The sequence below is a fragment of the Carassius carassius genome, chromosome 18 (genome assembly GCF_963082965.1).
Source record: "Carassius carassius chromosome 18, fCarCar2.1, whole genome shotgun sequence".
NCBI lineage: Eukaryota > Metazoa > Chordata > Actinopteri > Cypriniformes > Cyprinidae > Carassius > Carassius carassius.
In genome coordinates this window covers 23,105,583-23,123,157 of record NC_081772.1, presented here as the reverse complement: position 1 = coordinate 23,123,157, position 17,575 = coordinate 23,105,583, and the positions used below count along the sequence as shown (strand labels likewise).

Here is a 17,575-nt window from a genome sequence, read left to right as displayed (position 1 = left end):
CATTTGTGATGCTCTCTGCCCTATTATCATATACATAGCCCTGAGTGAGAAGCTGCAGTCCTCCATTACTGTTCTCTTGCTGTAGCTTCTGGAGGTACAATATCAGCACCAAAGAGCCATTAAAAGTGTTGTGTGTTGGGATGCACCAACAAACATAGGAGTCTCTACAGACCGCTGAGGACACGGTGGTAAACTTAAATTTTCGAAGGAAATGTCCTGGAAAAAAACTGAAAGGTCCTATACATTTGTGCTAACATTCTACACCGGACTGCCTCCCCAAAGAGGCTCAGGTCAGCTGAAGCTGTGCAAAGATTCCTTCTGAAAGAGGGAATCAATACCATCACTTTGTGCGCAAACGTCCAGACTACAGACACCGTAAGCACCACGCATCACATTTTGTTTTCCAAAAGATCTTCTTGGCTCTCTGTAAGGCTAATGTTGCTAAAGCTACCATTGTTTCTGCCTGTTTTCACTAACGCTGCCTTCACGTGTTACTAGAATGATTGTAAATAGGAATGTGGTAATTAAAAATTGCATTTGGAAGCAATGTGAAGTCAATAAACAAGGTCACCACCAGTTAAACTGTAACACATGCACAGGAGCATGATCATTTGAAGCTCCGGCAGGGTTGCCAGGTTTTCACAACAAAACCCGCCCAATTGCTACTAAAACTAGCCCACTCATGTTTTGAGGGGGACCCCCTGATAAAAATCCCATTCTGGTGAGGTAAAATACACGTTATTGGGGTTGCTTAAAACCGTGGGAAAATTGTGGACTTGGCAACACTGAGCTTCGCACTCGTCTGAAAAGGGAGGTGGGAGCAGCAGCTAATTTTCATTTAAAGAGGACAAAGGCAAATAACAATGTGATTTGGCTCATACCCTAAAAGTGACAATTTCAACAAGCCATAAATAATTATCTGTGGGGTATTTTGAAATAAAACTTCACATACACATCAGAGAACAATAAAAAATATGAATATCATAATAAACTTTGCTTTTTTTTAAGTGTTTACATTTATGTAAGACAAATATAGAGTAAATCACATTAAATGTATCATTTTTGTTAAAATGGTGTAATACTATCAACCAACAATTGCCAAATTTGTCTATTCATATACATCACATGAAGCTAGACAAAAGGAAATGGGAATTTAGAATAAACATCTGAGACAGCTTGTCTGGATGTTTCTCGTCATCTTAATTCAGATTCCCACAAAGCCTAACCTTAACCCACATTGAACCACTACAAACCATGTATTAAACTACTAACCATTAAACCACTACAAACTGCATTTCATTGGCTCTATTACATTTCAACGGCTCTGTACTTGTACTCTGCACAGTGACAATAAAATCTAATCTAATCTATTCTAATCTAATGTATGTACAATACACATCTGGTTTGTTAAACACACTGGAACACAGCTGACTTGAAAGCTGATAATGAAATCAGATTTGAAGTTCACAGTTATTAGTGAATGGTTAATTAGTGAGTGTATCCAGTTGAATGCCATTTACAACTCAGCAAGGCTGTCATCTGTCTCGAGCACTGACAGTCTCTAATAAGGTCAACAACAGGACAGGCTTAATTTTTTTTCCAATGCAAACATAACAATGCTGTACAGTATGAGCTGAAGTTTCAAAGTAGTGCTTAGCTTGTCAGTACAAGGAGACTACTGTGCTACTTATGCCATAATTAACCTTCGAGGAGGAAGATGTCAGTTAGATGTCAGGAACAGATTAGTTAAATAACTGTGTAGCAGTCAGCACGACCTATGTGTGCCCTGTGCCATAAATCAGAATAAGAATCAGAGGCAATATAAAACTTCAATTCAATTCAACAGTATGACAATTTATTTAATTCATATCTATTTCGACAGACATGTTAAAATCACCTGAATGAAATCAGTAGAGGACTGATATGGATTTTTTGACTTTTAAAACATGCTGGCATTCTCTGCACTGTCAATATAAAAGCTTGGGCACTGTAAATATAAAAGTCCCACTTTTGAAGCTTATCTGCAAAACAGCAAAAACTTATACACTTATATTTCCTCTGGCATTAAAACATAAAATAAAAGTTATGAAATGTTGTATATCATTGCATTTATTTGATTAGACATAATTTAAACATATACTGTAGCTATCTATTAAATAAAAGTTTCTAACTACCACACGCTTTAATGTTACACTACATCACAGATCCTTTTTGTACTGATCCCCCATTCTTAAGCATCAATGATTCTCACAGGCCTTAAACAGTAACACTAGATAATCAGTTACTGCATTCAGTTGCATTTTGCCCCACACACATTTGTTTGACAAAAAGAAAGTGGACCAAACAAGACTGTTTTTCCTTAAAGAAGCTCAAAACCAGTACATTTACTATATCATTCAAGGGGCCTGTATAATTTAAATGTTCATGTGAACATTGTCATCCAAAGGCTACTTTTATTACAAGAACAGTCACCCTGGAGTAACCTGGGGTAAAGACCTTTGCTCAAGGGCACCATCATGACAGCACAATCTCTGTAAGTTCATGAAAGTGACGTGACATTCAGCCAAGTATGGTGACCCATACTCAGAATTCGTGCTCTGCATTTAACCCATCCCAAGTGCACACACACAGAGCGGTGAACACACACACAGTGTGAACACACACCTGGAGCAGTGGGTAGCCATTTATGCTGCGGCGGCCGAGGAGCAATTGGGGGTTTGATGCCTTGCTCAAGGGCACCTAAGTCGTGGTATTGAAGGTGGAGAGAGCACTGTACATGCACTCCCCCCACCCACAATTCCTGCCGGCCCGAGACTCGAACTCACCACACTTCGATTGCGAGTCTGACTCTCTAACCATTAGGCCACGACTTCCCCAAATCATCCCTTATCCCTGAATCATCCCTTATTGGTTTTAAACTAGTGACGAAACGGTCTGTATGTCAGCGGTCAATGGTCTTGCATTGGTCTGACCGTTGGTAACAAACTGCAGTCCTCAACAGGGCTTAAACACATGTGTCTTTACACCAAATACATGCTGCAATGAAAATACATAAAACGATGCTTGACTAGCATTTAGATACTTGCTTACAGTATGTTTTGGGTTTATGGGTAGCCCTGCCTATAGCAAAATCTCATTGGTCCAAAATTTCTCTGGCAAATTGAAATCATGCCCATAAGCCATGCTCTACTGCTTGAGCCTCAGGAAGGATATCACAAAATGATTTAACATTCAAAATTAATAAAATGCATATCTTTGTCAATTATTCAATGTCCAAGGGAATGTTCTGTCAAAATCTACACCAAAATCAAAGCAGATATGTGTTGATACACAAAACACATGCAACAAAAATACAAATTCCCTTCATGAACAGACTGAAGCATTACACAGAAACCATTAAACCATTTTTTTCTTTCCCATCATACAACTAACTGCTGGTTTAAAGGCATTTGGGGCTTCATTATATCACCTTCTCAAGGATGGAAGTGGGTGTGTTTAAAAAAAGCCTTGACCTACCTGTAGGTAGTGTGAGGACCGGAATGATGGTTTAAGGTCCTGATGCATCATGGGCTTCTCTAGGTTAAGGGAGGACTTTCGATAGGCCTCTTTGGCCTGGCTGACGGTGAGTGTTGACCAGGAACTTCTCTTCATGAACTTTCCATCAGGTGCCATGGACAGGCCCTCACAGGCTGAACACTTGACATCATTGTTGCTTTTGGAGGTTTTGAGTGAGTGGTCTCCAAAATGAGTGTGCATGGATTCTGGGAAACTGTGACCTACGTGCTCATGATGGTGGCGGCTCAAGGCGCTGGCTGTGCGGTAGGTGCTATCACTATCTAGGTTGTCATCCGAGCTCCACCAGCCCCCCGTCCCTGACCGGTGCCTGCGCTCCTTGCTTTTACTGCGCTTGCTGCCATGCTTGGATGAGTGATGATTGCCGTGGTGATGGTGATGGCTTCCCCCACCTCCACTGTCACCTTTGGTGCCATTCATCTTGGACGATCCCTCCAGTGAGTGGGACTTGGTGAAGAGCTTCTGTACAGAGTGCACCAGGTGTCGGATACGACCGGGGCTCTCACTACGCTGCTCCCCACCAGGGGTGGCAGATGTGCGTTGGTACTGGAGTGTGTGGAATCCATCGCGATGAAGCGGAAACTGTTTTTCGAACTGGTCCAGCAGGTTTGCGGGGATGCGGTTGCTCTTGCTGCTGATATGGTGAGAGGTGGATTTTGCAGCAGCAGCGGCGGATGTGGCTGAGGTGGTGATGGCTGCACAGTCTTCCCGGGCAGCTGGGTCATAGTACTGTGAATTGTAGTGCATTCTGGGAAAGGTGCTGCTGGAGATATGGTCAGCAGGGGCAGTTGAAGTTAGCGCAACGGGTGACATGATCATACAGTCGGAGTGAATGGAGCTGCGGGGGGACAGACGGTGATGGAAGTCCATGGCGTAGGTCTCTGTGGGGCTGAGCAGGTAGGAGTGGCGTAGATCGGACACATGCATGCCGTGCAGGTCATGGAGATGCTCGCACTCCACCAGTCCACATGGCGGCAGCGTGGGAATCTGGTGCATTGCACGACCACCTGATAAGCCCTTCATGTTCCTGGGTGGAGCGAGGCTACTATCCTCATTGAAATCTCGGGGTGGTGACCAGGAGGAATACTGCTGGTCTGAAATAAAGAGAAGAATATTAAAGATGAGCAGGTTTACTAGACTAGTCTTAAGTTTATTTATATCGCACAACAATGTCTTCACTCTTGTTTCTGAAGATTTCATTTTACAAGAGGTTAAACTTATTGGTCAAAATAAAAATTCTTTCAACACTTACACTCAAGTCATTAAAAACCTGTATAACCTGCATTTTTATTTTGGGAAGAAAATAACTTTAACTTCGGCGAATGTAGACAATGTGATTTGAACATTTTTTAAACCCTAGTTGCTAGATGAGTTCAAGCCTCTGTAACTTATTCAAAACCATCAAGTAACTAGCAATGGCTTAGGAAGATTATAAAATTATATTTATGTCAGATGGACATAGTTTTTTAATGAATCAATTTAAAGTTTCACTCATAAAGACATTGGCTAGATTTAAATATACATAGTTCCCTACTAGTGGCTCAAAAACAGGGTATGTGAAAAGAGTAGTACTGTATGTCTGAAATCATGGCATTCATAAAACAATCATCTGGAACAAAAGCATCATCTGGATCTGTGACTAGAAGTAAAGTTATCCAAATGATGGTAGTAAGTCACATGTCAGTGACAACATGACTAATGTAGTAAATAAAGTCTGGATTACATTCATGCTATATGGAATGGATGTTTTTGGAGGGCCACTGTCCTTCAGAGTTTAGCTGTAATCCTAATAAAACAAACCTGAATCAGCTAATCAAGGTCTTCAAAATGACTACAAACTTACAGACAAGTCTGCTAGAGATGGTTGGAGTTAAACTTTGAATGATGTTGGCCATCCAGGAGTAGAATTAGGCACCCCAGATATAATCATTCTATTTTACTTTTTCAAAAGAAGTACTGCACCTACTCCAATTTTGGACAGAGCCAGTCTCTTGTTTGGTTTCTGCATTACTTATTATTATTATTATTATTATTATTATTAGATATAACAAATGTAAGACCATAACGTGTTAAATTTTTTAAAAATAAGTTGTTATAATTTTATTAAATGCAGTTAAATTTATATTAAATGCAATTGGTTTAATTTAAGATTGTTTTTGACTTAAGTGCATCTTCATGTATGCCATTTCATAATTACTTGTTGTCTTTGAAATAGTTAAAGTGTACTGTAAAATGCACTGACAAGCATATAAACTTAATATATTTTAATGTCATTTCTGTTGAAACACGAATCTCATTTATTTAAATATATTTGTAGTTATACATTTAAATTGTAATATCAAATGTTTGGGGTGTTATCATGTAATATGTAATATCATTCTAATAAATTAAAACTATAAAACTAAACTAATCAAGTACTTTACATGCGATTTAGTATGTTATTCAACACATCAAAATAAGTTCTTTAACCCTCTGGAGTCGATTAACGCGGATACACGTTATGAGTCATTTTCTCCTGATAACCCCGAAAATAACTTAAATTACACTTTCAGTTTTAATCGTACAGATAAGAGCAATACATCAATCGAATCTGTAAAGGGTCTACTTTTTTTTGGATACAGACATAATAACAACAAAACTAAACTTTGTGCACTTATAAAATAAAGATAACAAACAAGGTGTGCTGTCTGCAGCCTTTGTCTGCGCTGATCTTCATTTACAAACACCTCACTAAAATGAACTGTAAACATAGACCGTAAAAGAAATGGACACAGCGACCCCATTGGAACTCAATTGAGACAAGTGAAGCCCATTTTTAGCGATTTTTAGCACTTCCGTTTCTGACGCGCAGACTCAAACTAAGCTTGATGACGTCAGCAACCTGTATGACATATGTAAATCTTAGCTGTGTGTGCAAACTACCATCGTTAATCTTGCAGAGACGGCGAGCTTGAGCGGGGAGTTCTTTGGCGTGAGTGAGCAGGAGTAAGTATTCTGATTAATTATTTTGTATAGTATTTTAAAATGTAATGCCAGGGCTTGTATCTATGGGCTTCTCTCTTGACGTCTCCCCGATTGCCTGCGAGCTTCTCCTCCTGTCTGTACGGTAATTTCTCTACTGTGCGACAGAGAGTCGAGTGGTTATGACGCAATCGTTAGCCTATTTTTACAAAAACTGTTTCTACAGGGCCATAATGTAACATAGAAGGTAATGGAGCCCTTTATACATTGTCGTGTATCTTTAGAAATAAATAATGGACAACTGGAGTCTTCAAACGTTATTAAACGTTTAAAAGTTATTCGCTGTCAAAGTGACGCCAAAATGAATGGGAGTCAATGGGATGCTAACGCAAGTGAAGTTCTGCTACAAGATGGCGGCACGCGGCCGACTTCAACTTCCGGTCGACTTCCTTCCCACCTGACTGTAACTCCGTGAATACTCAACGAAGAGACATGAGAGAGATATCTATAGAAAGCTTGACATGTCTACTTTTAAACTAAACAAGTGCCGCCGAAAACAGATATTGTGTGATAAAGTAATCCATATGAAAACAACGCAATGTCCGTTTTTCATGTCTCTCTTCATTATATCTAATGTGACCACGTCCCCGCGCTGAAAGCACTATTCAGATTCAAACTGAAGCGCGCGGCTTGAATACGCCCATAACAGAAGAAAAAGCAGCGAGACTGTTCTTCAAATTTTTATTTTACTGTTTGCTTCGCGATGAGAGGAATAAGACATAATTCACCCCAAAAAGATGTGATGTGGTTGAGGATTTGAGAAATGGATTTCCTCAGAAAAAAAAGAATGAAGCACTTTATTCAGCAGAGATCATAAACATGAGTAAGTCTCTTTTTATTCATTTATATACTTGTACTAGTTTTCACATAACGTGTAAACATTTTACTAGTTAGACTTTTTCCAAACTATAATTCCTGACTAAATGTATAATCAAGTGAAACATTATGAAGTTTCAATAACAATATACAACACTATACACTTCAAAAGCTTGATGTAAATAATATAAATGTAACAAATAAATGTAACTGTAACAAATGTAACAAAAAATGGTGTTCTTTTAATTTATCCCCCCTAAAAAAACCTGAAAAATATTCTCAGCTCTTTTCAACATTAATAATAATAATAATAATAATAATAATAATAACAATAAATGTTTTTTTTTTATTTGGTAGAAAATAAGATTGTTAAAAGGATTTCTGAAGGATTGTGTGACTTGATTAATGGTGCAAAAAATTAGTTTGAAAGTCAGCTTTGATTGTTCCTAATAAACTGTTTAACTGAACTCCCAAGTGGATATTAAATTATGTTGTGGGATAATTAAATATATTCTAAATAAACTACAAACATAAAATTATATAGATTTATTTTGTCTTCACATTCTTTCTTGTAACCCCTCCCTCTCATTGGCACAGCTGACTGAACGGCTCATTATGCAGCTCATTGTGCAGGCCTTTGTCTTCTCAGGTGTAAATCACCAGAGGTGGAAAGAGTTCAAACATATTCTACTCAAGTAAAAGTACCATTACATTAATGAAATTTTACTTAAGTACAAGTAAAAGTACCAGTCTAAAAATCTACTCAAGTAAAAGTAAAAAGTAGCTCATTTAAAATTTACTCAAAGTAAAAATTACTTAGTTACATTTTAACAGTGGGAGGGAGTCAAAATGGGACAGGCCAAGGGTGTCAAACTCAGTTCCTGGAGGGCCACAGTCCTGCACAGTTTAGATATAACCCTAATTAAACACACCTGATCCAGCTAATCTAATCATTTAGGTTTATTTGAAAACTACATGATATGTGTGCTGGAGCAGGGTTAGAACTAAACTCTGCAGGGCTATGGCCCTCCAGGAACTGAGTTTGACACCCCTGGGATAGGTCTATTAATCTCAAACTAGTTGTTTTTAATTAAAGGAATCAGTTATTTAGAATAATAAAACATTTGGGCTGTTACCAGGCAAATCAGTATCAACAAACTCATCTTTTAATGCAGAGGAAATGAAGATTCATTGGAAGTGGCATTTAGATGTATTACACTGTTTAGTGCAGGACAAGAATGCATTTAACCTGCAGTTACAAATGCATGAATAATGTTTTGATATACAAGACATAAAATGTTGAATACTCATTTGAAATGATAAGAAATTAATTATTTAAAAAAATCAAAAGATACTTTAAATGTGAAATTAAAATGGCCAGTATGTGTCAGCAAGTCACTGTTAATAAGTGAGTCATTGCGATTGAACCGAATCATTTAAACGGTTGATTCATTCAGGAACGAAACACTGTCACGTTGCTCAGAGACGCAAAACTGTGCTTTGGTGGCTGTGTTTGGAATTATTTTCTGTTGTAGAAATAGAGCTAAAAAAAGGCAATATGGTGTCTGAACGCAAGTCTCTTAATTAACTTGTTTACTGAACTGTTATATATATGTATGTATATATTCATGATGATTTTTGGAGGAAAAGATGGCATTCTTTGTGTGATTTTGATTTAATATATGAAATTATATAAATATGTGAATTTTCTGCCCCTATATCTTCAATTTTGTGATCATTCTAAATGCATTTTAGGAGACTGAATCACACAGTGAAAGAAAGCACTATAAATGCGCGCGCACATCATTAAAACAAAAATAGCACACTCCTCACCACTGTCTTTTTGGCTAATTTGTGCAAAACCTCTTGCTAAAATGTCAAAGCTTCATTTTAACCACCAATGCAACGATGCAATTATTTAGCTTACCTCTACATTCTTGCAAAGGGTTGATGTCTTGTCGAGATTTTATAAGCTTCTAGTTTGGTCTTCCTAGGCAAGTACAGCTTACACTGCATAATAGATCATACATATGACCAGGGGTTCACTTCATTTCCTTCGAGTTCAACTTCAGAATGTGACGGGGTTTCGTTTTCAGCGGTGTCTGCACCACTAACGCCTGTTTTGTCCGTCTGCATCTTTCTTGTGATTTAGCGCCAGTTTGCCCTCCTGCCCATTATTTACTGCCGTAGTTTCCAGGGAGCGATTTATTTTTTTTATTTTTATTTTTTTTACTCAGTAATTAATGTGTTTTAAAATGTAGCGAAGTACAATACTTCAAACTAAATATACTTAAGTAAAAGTAAAATTACAGATTAAAAAAATTACTTTAAAAAGTATTAGTACACAAAAAAGCTACTCAATTACAGTAACGCGAGTAAATGTAATTCGTTACTTTCCACCTCTGTAAATCACAATGATATTCATGATAGTTGACGCCTACTCGCATATGACTTTTACCAACAGAAAGTGTCTTAGAAAATTTTAATCAATATATTGTTTTCTGTGAGTGAGTAAACAAGATGATTTTCACATAATTTTGAAAGAAAAATTCTAGGCTACAAGTTCCAGTTCTCAAAAATCCTGGGAACCATTGTTCTGTATGTGTTTTTTTGCCTTATTCAAGTGATTTAACATTTTTAGTTTTTCCCTAACCACGCATAACATTTTTTTTCTCAAAAACGCAATCATGTACATACATGCTGCTCACATATTATTACAGCCCAGTTTGTGCTGATTACAGTGATATTAGACTTTAACCATTTAGATGTTAATAAGAAACTGAAAAAAGCACAAATGTAAGGGCATGACAAAACTTCTCCAGACTCAGCATGACAAAATATTATTAAACATAATTTAAAATGTATATTTATATAAAACTTTAAAAACTAAAACGTAAAATTGTCTGGGGAATGGTAAAGGATTACTCTCTCTTGGTTTTATAGAGCTCCTCACTTTATAGTACCATGGTTCATATCCAAAAGAAAATAAATAAATAAATAAATAAATAAATAAAGCATTTAACTGTCTTTCAGATAGACTCCCTTCTTCTGACTAATGGGATCCAGCAGGAAACCTCTCTCTCTCTTTGCATGAAATGTATTATATAAGTATTCATTGTGAGTTAAAGTATGCTAATTCTGACAGAAAAGGAATCTTCTTTCAATTCTTTCAAAAGAATTATGACCACAAGAGAAAAAAAAAGGGTTTGTATATTTCTGACGTAACATTTAGAAAACCTAAATTAAATTCATCAAGCCTAAAACACTGAAAAGAGATGCCCTGAACTCCCAGGAGAGCACAAATCTGTAGTTTAGTTTCAAGTATGGTTGCTTTTATGCAACTTACACTGCACCCATTGCAGAGAAATTTCACCTTGATCAACCAGGGGCTCGATGGCGATAGCTCACATGGATTTGCATGGATCCTGGCTCAAACCTGCAGTCTTATGGCTGACAGTCAAATTTTAAACGACCACTTTATCATACCACACTTTCAGGTCTGTTTCAACTTCTTTTCAAAGAAAAATTTAGCAATAAAAGTCTGTTTTGGGAAACCTCTAAAGCCATGTGAAAGCTTTATGTGAGGTGCTCCAAGATGCAATGAAAAGCAAACAAAACTAACAAAAAATATACTTTGGACCAACATAAAAATAAACAATTCATATTTGTTACATACTCTTATTGTTAAATAATCTTATTTTTTATATGCGCACAACACCTTAATTTCACCATCAGCATAAACTGGCTTTAGAGTGTTTTAGTGCCCACCAACATTTTCAGTGGTGCTGGTTCCAGAAATATTTTTCCCTTTTTTTTTTTTCATAGGGTTTTTTTTTAAGGTATTTTTTAAGGCTTTAAAAGTCATGAAGCAAACCAACCAGCCACAAGGAGAATTACAACTTTACAAACTTTTATTTAAAGCAACAAAAAGCATTTGAACATCAAATACTTTATAGAGAAACATTTTTGCTTTTAGACAAACTGACCAAAAACATGGTTTTTGATTAAACCAATATTAAAATGCACTTAAATTTTTCTTCTTCTTTTTCTTCTTTTTTTGTGTGTAAGAGATACAAAAACAGCTAGCAACATCCAAACCATGTGTTCTCATCATCTGGGATAACAGCTAATATCAGTAAATGACAAATTAAAGCATAGATGCCAATGTGCATGAGAAGAAATCAGAGCAGGAAACACCTTTAGTGCTAAATCTCCTCTTACATAATGCCCAGGGTCCATAATCCATTGCAGTATATCAAAGAGAATGAGATATCACACAGAGTTGTCATGGTAACCATTGCTGAGAACTCTGACCATGAAAAGCAGATTTTAGAGTTTGTTACACAGAGATGACAGTAATTCACAGCAGGACTGCTGTTCGCAGCCGTTACTGGATTTCATACAATAATTATTACAGTTTATACATCTGTATACTTCAGAGCTGAATTCTAGATGGCTGTGTGATAAAGAGCTCATAAGCCTGATGACCTCAGGATAAAGTAAATGAATCTTGCTGTAAAATTATTATTGAGCCTCCAAGTCAAAGCAGCCCAGCAGAATCCACCGGAACCCAGCGAGGTTTAAATATGCAACATTCCCAACATTTCCTCTGTTGCTTCTCTATTTTTACAACACATTGCTACAGAAAATGATAAAAGAACATGTGGTTGCTATGGCAACCAAATAAGTCGAAGAAAGACAACCATGCGATCTGACATCTTGTCTGACACACAGTTACACACAATGACACATTCAGGGTCACTACCTGAGCAACCAGAGATAATTAGAATTGTGCAATCCTAGGAAAAAAATAGCAAAGATATGTGGCACTGATGTCACAGAATGTGGAATCTAAGAATGCATGTTAGTACACACTAAAACAGGTTATGTAATCTACAGTCCTCTAGGTACAATTCTTTCTATGAATTGTATCAAATAAAATTACTAGTTAATCTTACACATATTACACACACACACACACACACACAGGCACACATAATACGTACATCTAGAAAAACCAGGTAATAAAGTATAGGCTGTAGTTTAAAATTGTGATTTGTAGACCTGAAAAGTCTTAAAACTTAATAAATTCTTAAAACGTTTTCCAATCTTTAAATGATCCTTATCCTTTATCATTATTATTTAATCATTTTCCATTAATTCACAAACCATTGTAAAAGTCATGGGGCCTTTAAATTTTGTTCCACTGTTCTAAAATATTCCACTTTGGTTTTCATTTTGATAAAATTACAGAAATCTGAAGGTTAAAATATTTCTTTATAACAGAAAGGATAAAATCTTTCAAAAATAACTTCAACTCTCATGTAGCCTACGCTAACTCTCAAACCCTCACTAAATAATGGAATATTATCTCCAGCTCTTTATTTCCATCCTCTTTATTTTCCTCAAATTACTTAAAAATATCAAGGTATAATTAATAAAGTGCCTGAGCTAGAACATTTTCCAGACCACTCAGACCTTATACGCCAAAAAAATACCCTTTACGCCAATAAATTACAACACATCATGTTATTTCTTTTTTTAGAAGTTCAAAAGTTACTGAATAACAGGAAGGACCCAGGAGGACATGGCAATTCACCCGAGCACCTCACAGATGAGATAGAAAATGAACTACATTTACTTAAGGCAAGCTGCACTTGTATCTTCTCCAGTGCCAGTTGCATAACTCGGCATTATCAAGTCTTCCCACCTCCACACCAAATCTCAAGTGAAACAAAAGATCACTGAAGACGAGAGCAGAGTAACAGGCATCAATCCAGTCATGTGAGTCAAACTGTTAAAGATATCACTGAAGGGAGGGGTACGATTACCTGTAGGGACTAACTGAGGACCCTCGTAATCACCTGTCATTAGTTTAAATATTGGTGTCAGATTATAGGGGTATATGTCATTTAAGAACATATTTTATATTATGCAAATACATTACGAATAAAAAAATATTTTAAGGTTGTACCAATCTTGAGAAAAAATGAAGAATGAGTCAAAAAAATCGCTCAACTGTCCAAATGTGTGGCCATTATTTACATGAACCAAACACTTTCCATTATATCACTCAAATATAAAGCCGTTTCAAGCAATCATTTGGTAGAAAATATCAATACAATACTTTTTGGGGAATAATAAGAAATTATACACTTCAAGAAATCTAGATACTGTATACACAAGGGCCAAAAGTAACACTTTTGTTGAGTGCCAAACAGAAGTACAATTCTTAATTTAATGTAATCATATTTTGAGTTGATCTACTGTAACTTTTTTCTATTAAGTACTATGCATTTTCAGTAATATTTCAGTTATATGAAATCATTTTAATTTGATTAATTTCACTTTTTGGTTTTTCAGTGAAATAAGAATTCTTTTTAAACTAATGGTAGGTAAAGTTGTCTTCCATATCTCCAAAGTGAGTGAAATTCATTTTAATTGCAAATGAAGAAAAAAAAAACTGACATAAAGAAACAATAAATAGAAAGAAGGATGTAAATGTACATTTTAATGGTCCTCATCAAGTTATAATTGAACATGCCATTATATCACCATGGGAACTGCAGCATACTGCCATAAAGCTAAATGTTAATCAGTTAAGCTCACAATTACGAGAGATGCCTCCCCTCTAATGAAAGGCAAACGCTGTTTCCTTAGCATGTGATGCAAATACAGTAAATCAGATTACTAGATGAAATCAATGGGGAGTTCAGAATAACCGCTGCTGCCACTGGGCCAAATGAACCGTTTTACACACAGATAAGAAAACAAAAATAATAGGATAATAAATACTTTATAATAAATAAAATAATCAAACTTTAATAAAAACCTGAGATAAATGTTAACTGAAGATGTTTCTGTCTTTTCTTGCAAGGTACTGTCAGTCCATCAGATACTGAGAGTATTTAAAGAATATTGTTTCTATGGGAACTATAAAATCTCTTTTTCCTTTACTTCTAAACAGACCCCTTCTTTTCAGAGAGGTTGAGAACAACATCATCTGTGAATCACACATCAAAAATACCATATATAACAATATTAAATAGCTATGTTAAACACATTTGAAAAAACAATTTTCCAACCATGATTTGGAGCCATCTCTATCTTTTTGAATCTTTATTAATATGTTTTAAAGATGAAGTGTGTCGTTTATGCATCACTAGTGTCACTGAACATAATTGTTGTACAATGGCTTGTTTAGATGTTGAGCGAATTGTGACGTCACATATCCACTTGAGCTTCTCCCAACAATACGATAAACTGAAGAGTAAAGGAATACATGCTTTGATGCTTCCAGTTTCATCAGCACATTAACTGTATGTCTCTTCAGACTTCAACAGTGTGATTTATTATTTTTTATTATTGTTTTGCAAAAAAAAAGGCACAGTCTAATGGAGCCTTGACAAAGAAAATTTTGTTGAACGATGGAACAGCCAAGTGCATTGTATCTGACAGCATCTACATCGCTAAACATATATATTCATGTTACGGCCACTTTATCGGGGTCATGTTGTAAGAAATGTCATGCATAACTTAAAATGCTACAAAAGTGTCAGGCTTTAAAGTCATGGAAATTGTAACTGTTTTTTCTTCTCTATTGTGACATATCTGAGTGAAATGGCTTCTCAAACAAGATTTTTTTTTACAGGGCTTTATTTTATCCACCAAGAATTGATTGGATCGTTGTTATTTTCTAATTTCTCTAAACACCGTTATATTTGATAAAATATAAGAAGCGTCCATTTTGATTTCACAGTGACACAAGGCCTAGTCTAATACTGAATACTTCTCTCATGCTGGATGAAGTTCAGTGAATAAAGTCCCAGTAATATAATAACACTGATATTCTAGAAGCTGTTTATGTGGTTCACACAAAAACTCTCAACGTCTAGTCAGAAAATACCCTCGCTTGTCCTTTGTTGTAGGCCATTCTATGAAACCTTTTTAAAATTAATTAGGATGATTTTTGAAGTACAGTTTTTAAAGATTTGTGCTCAGGTGTTAACAAATTGAATTGTTCATATGAAGCTAAATGAATACCTTTTATTTATTCATCTATGTAGATAATTCATACACACTGTGCATTTTTGTCTCACTTTAAGAGTGACTATCTGTGGGTAAACTATTTGTGGGGTTAAGCCAAATAAAGGAAATGAACCAAAGTGAAAGATTCAGTGTGTGTCGTCCAGTGTGTTTTCAGAGCTATACGGATGCTGCATCTTGTTCACAGAACTTCATGAATGAACTTTGTGACATTTTTCTGAAGCAGGCCAAGACCTACAGGAGTGCTAAAGCGTGCTAAGCACCCTCAAACGAAAACAAGACATGATGTAAATAATAGATTAATTATGCAGTGTAGAAAGATTCATTGCTAATAACGGACCTTGTGTGATCATGACATTGTGATGTTCATCAATGTATCAAACAACCTTCCAATACATCTGTAGTATAGACTGTATGGTCTGTAGTCATGTTTTGCATTTAAGTAAGTGGATAGTTGCTAGTAAAAGGCCTAATGCTTGAGTTCATCATTTGTGTTGTAGAGTATGTGAATAATGATGAAAAAATAATCTCACTTCTTAGTGAATAATCAGAATTATGTAAATTGCATGTAAATTGGACTGAAATGGTTTTCTTGTGTCATGTAAACATTTTACTGCAATTAAGTCCTTACTCTGATTAATGAAAATAATCACATTATTACTGCACATGTGAACACTGTCATTGACAATATTTCTGTATTTTTGTTCAAACATTTTGTATTTATTTGTGTTCATATTTCCTTTTGTAAAATACACTATTATGTTCAGTTAGTTTCAGTTTTATGGAATTCTGTATTCTGTAATTCCTGTCTGCCTTGTCTTGATTTTCCCACTTGTTATGTATTGTTCCCGCTGTATGTCATTAATTACCCTTGGTTTTGTTAGTACATAAGTTCACCCTTTTCCTGTGTCCGGTCTCGTTTGTTGTAAGAGTGTCGACTACCAACTTCTGTCCTATTTACCCATGATTTCTGTTGGATATTCAGTCGTGTACCTTGTCTGTCCGTCTGCAACACTGTGTAATAATGTTGATGTGACTTGCCTTCAAGTGTAATGATCCCTCTATTATTATTATTATTATTACAACTATTATTATTATATCCATATAAGTAATATTTATCATATCATTCAAGAATTAATCAGTACTGGTATCTGTCTCATCCTAAACAGCCTCTTTCTCTCACATGTAGTCTCTTAGATTCATATATAGGAAAATCCAATTAATTGCAAATAAAAGCAGTAATTGTCAGAGATTTTAACATTCATGTTGATAATACAAATTATGCATTAAGACTTGCATTTACTGACCTAATAACTCTTTTGGAGTCAAGCAAAATGTCACCGGGCCCACTCATCGTTTTAATCATATGCTAGATTTAATTATATCGCATGGAATCGATCTTACTGATATAGATATCGTTCCTCAAAGTGATGATGTTACTGACCATTTCCTTGTATCGTTCATGCTGGGTATCACTGATATTAACTATATGGCTCCGTGTTACTGTCTAGGCGAAACTATTGTTCCAGCCACCAAAGACAGATTCATAAATAACCTGTCTGATTTATCTCAACTGCTCTGTGTACCCATAGATACACATGAACCAGATGAAATGACTGGCAACATGGGCAATATCTTCTTTAATACATTAGAAGCTGTTGCCCCCATCAAATTGAAAAAGGTTAGAGGAAAACCTACTGTGCCATGATATAACAGTAATACTGTTAATTAATTCTTCAAGAAAGAAAGTCATAGTCTTGTGCGCAAATGGAGCAAAACTTACTCTGAAGTTTTTAGAATTGCATGGAAAAACAGTATGTCAGGCTATAGACAGGCTCTAAAAACTGCCAGGGCCATGCATATCCACATTCTCATAGAAAATACCCAAAACAATCCAAGGTTTTTATTTAGCACAGTGGCTAGATTAACAAATAACCAGATGCCACCCGATCACAGTTAAATAGTAATGATTTTATGAATTTCTTCATTGATAAAATAGATAGATTCTACAACGTCTCATACTTCAGTTTCATCCATCGCCCCCAAAGATAAACTGCAGTGCTTTACAACTATAGGGCAGGAAGAGCTAAATACAGTAAACTTATCACTGCATCTAAAC

At 35.9% G+C, this 17,575-nt stretch overlaps 1 protein-coding gene across 1 annotated transcript in view; it reads right to left on the bottom strand.

Annotated features, from left to right (window-relative positions):
* Positions 1-17,575, bottom strand: part of LOC132092700 (disks large-associated protein 2-like) — a 126,171-nt gene that overhangs the window by 46,267 nt on the left and 62,329 nt on the right. Inside the window, exon 3 of the mRNA XM_059499051.1 lies at positions 3,517-4,667. Coding sequence (XP_059355034.1) covers positions 3,517-4,667 — 1,151 coding nt within the window. The remainder of the gene's footprint in view (positions 1-3,516; positions 4,668-17,575) is intronic.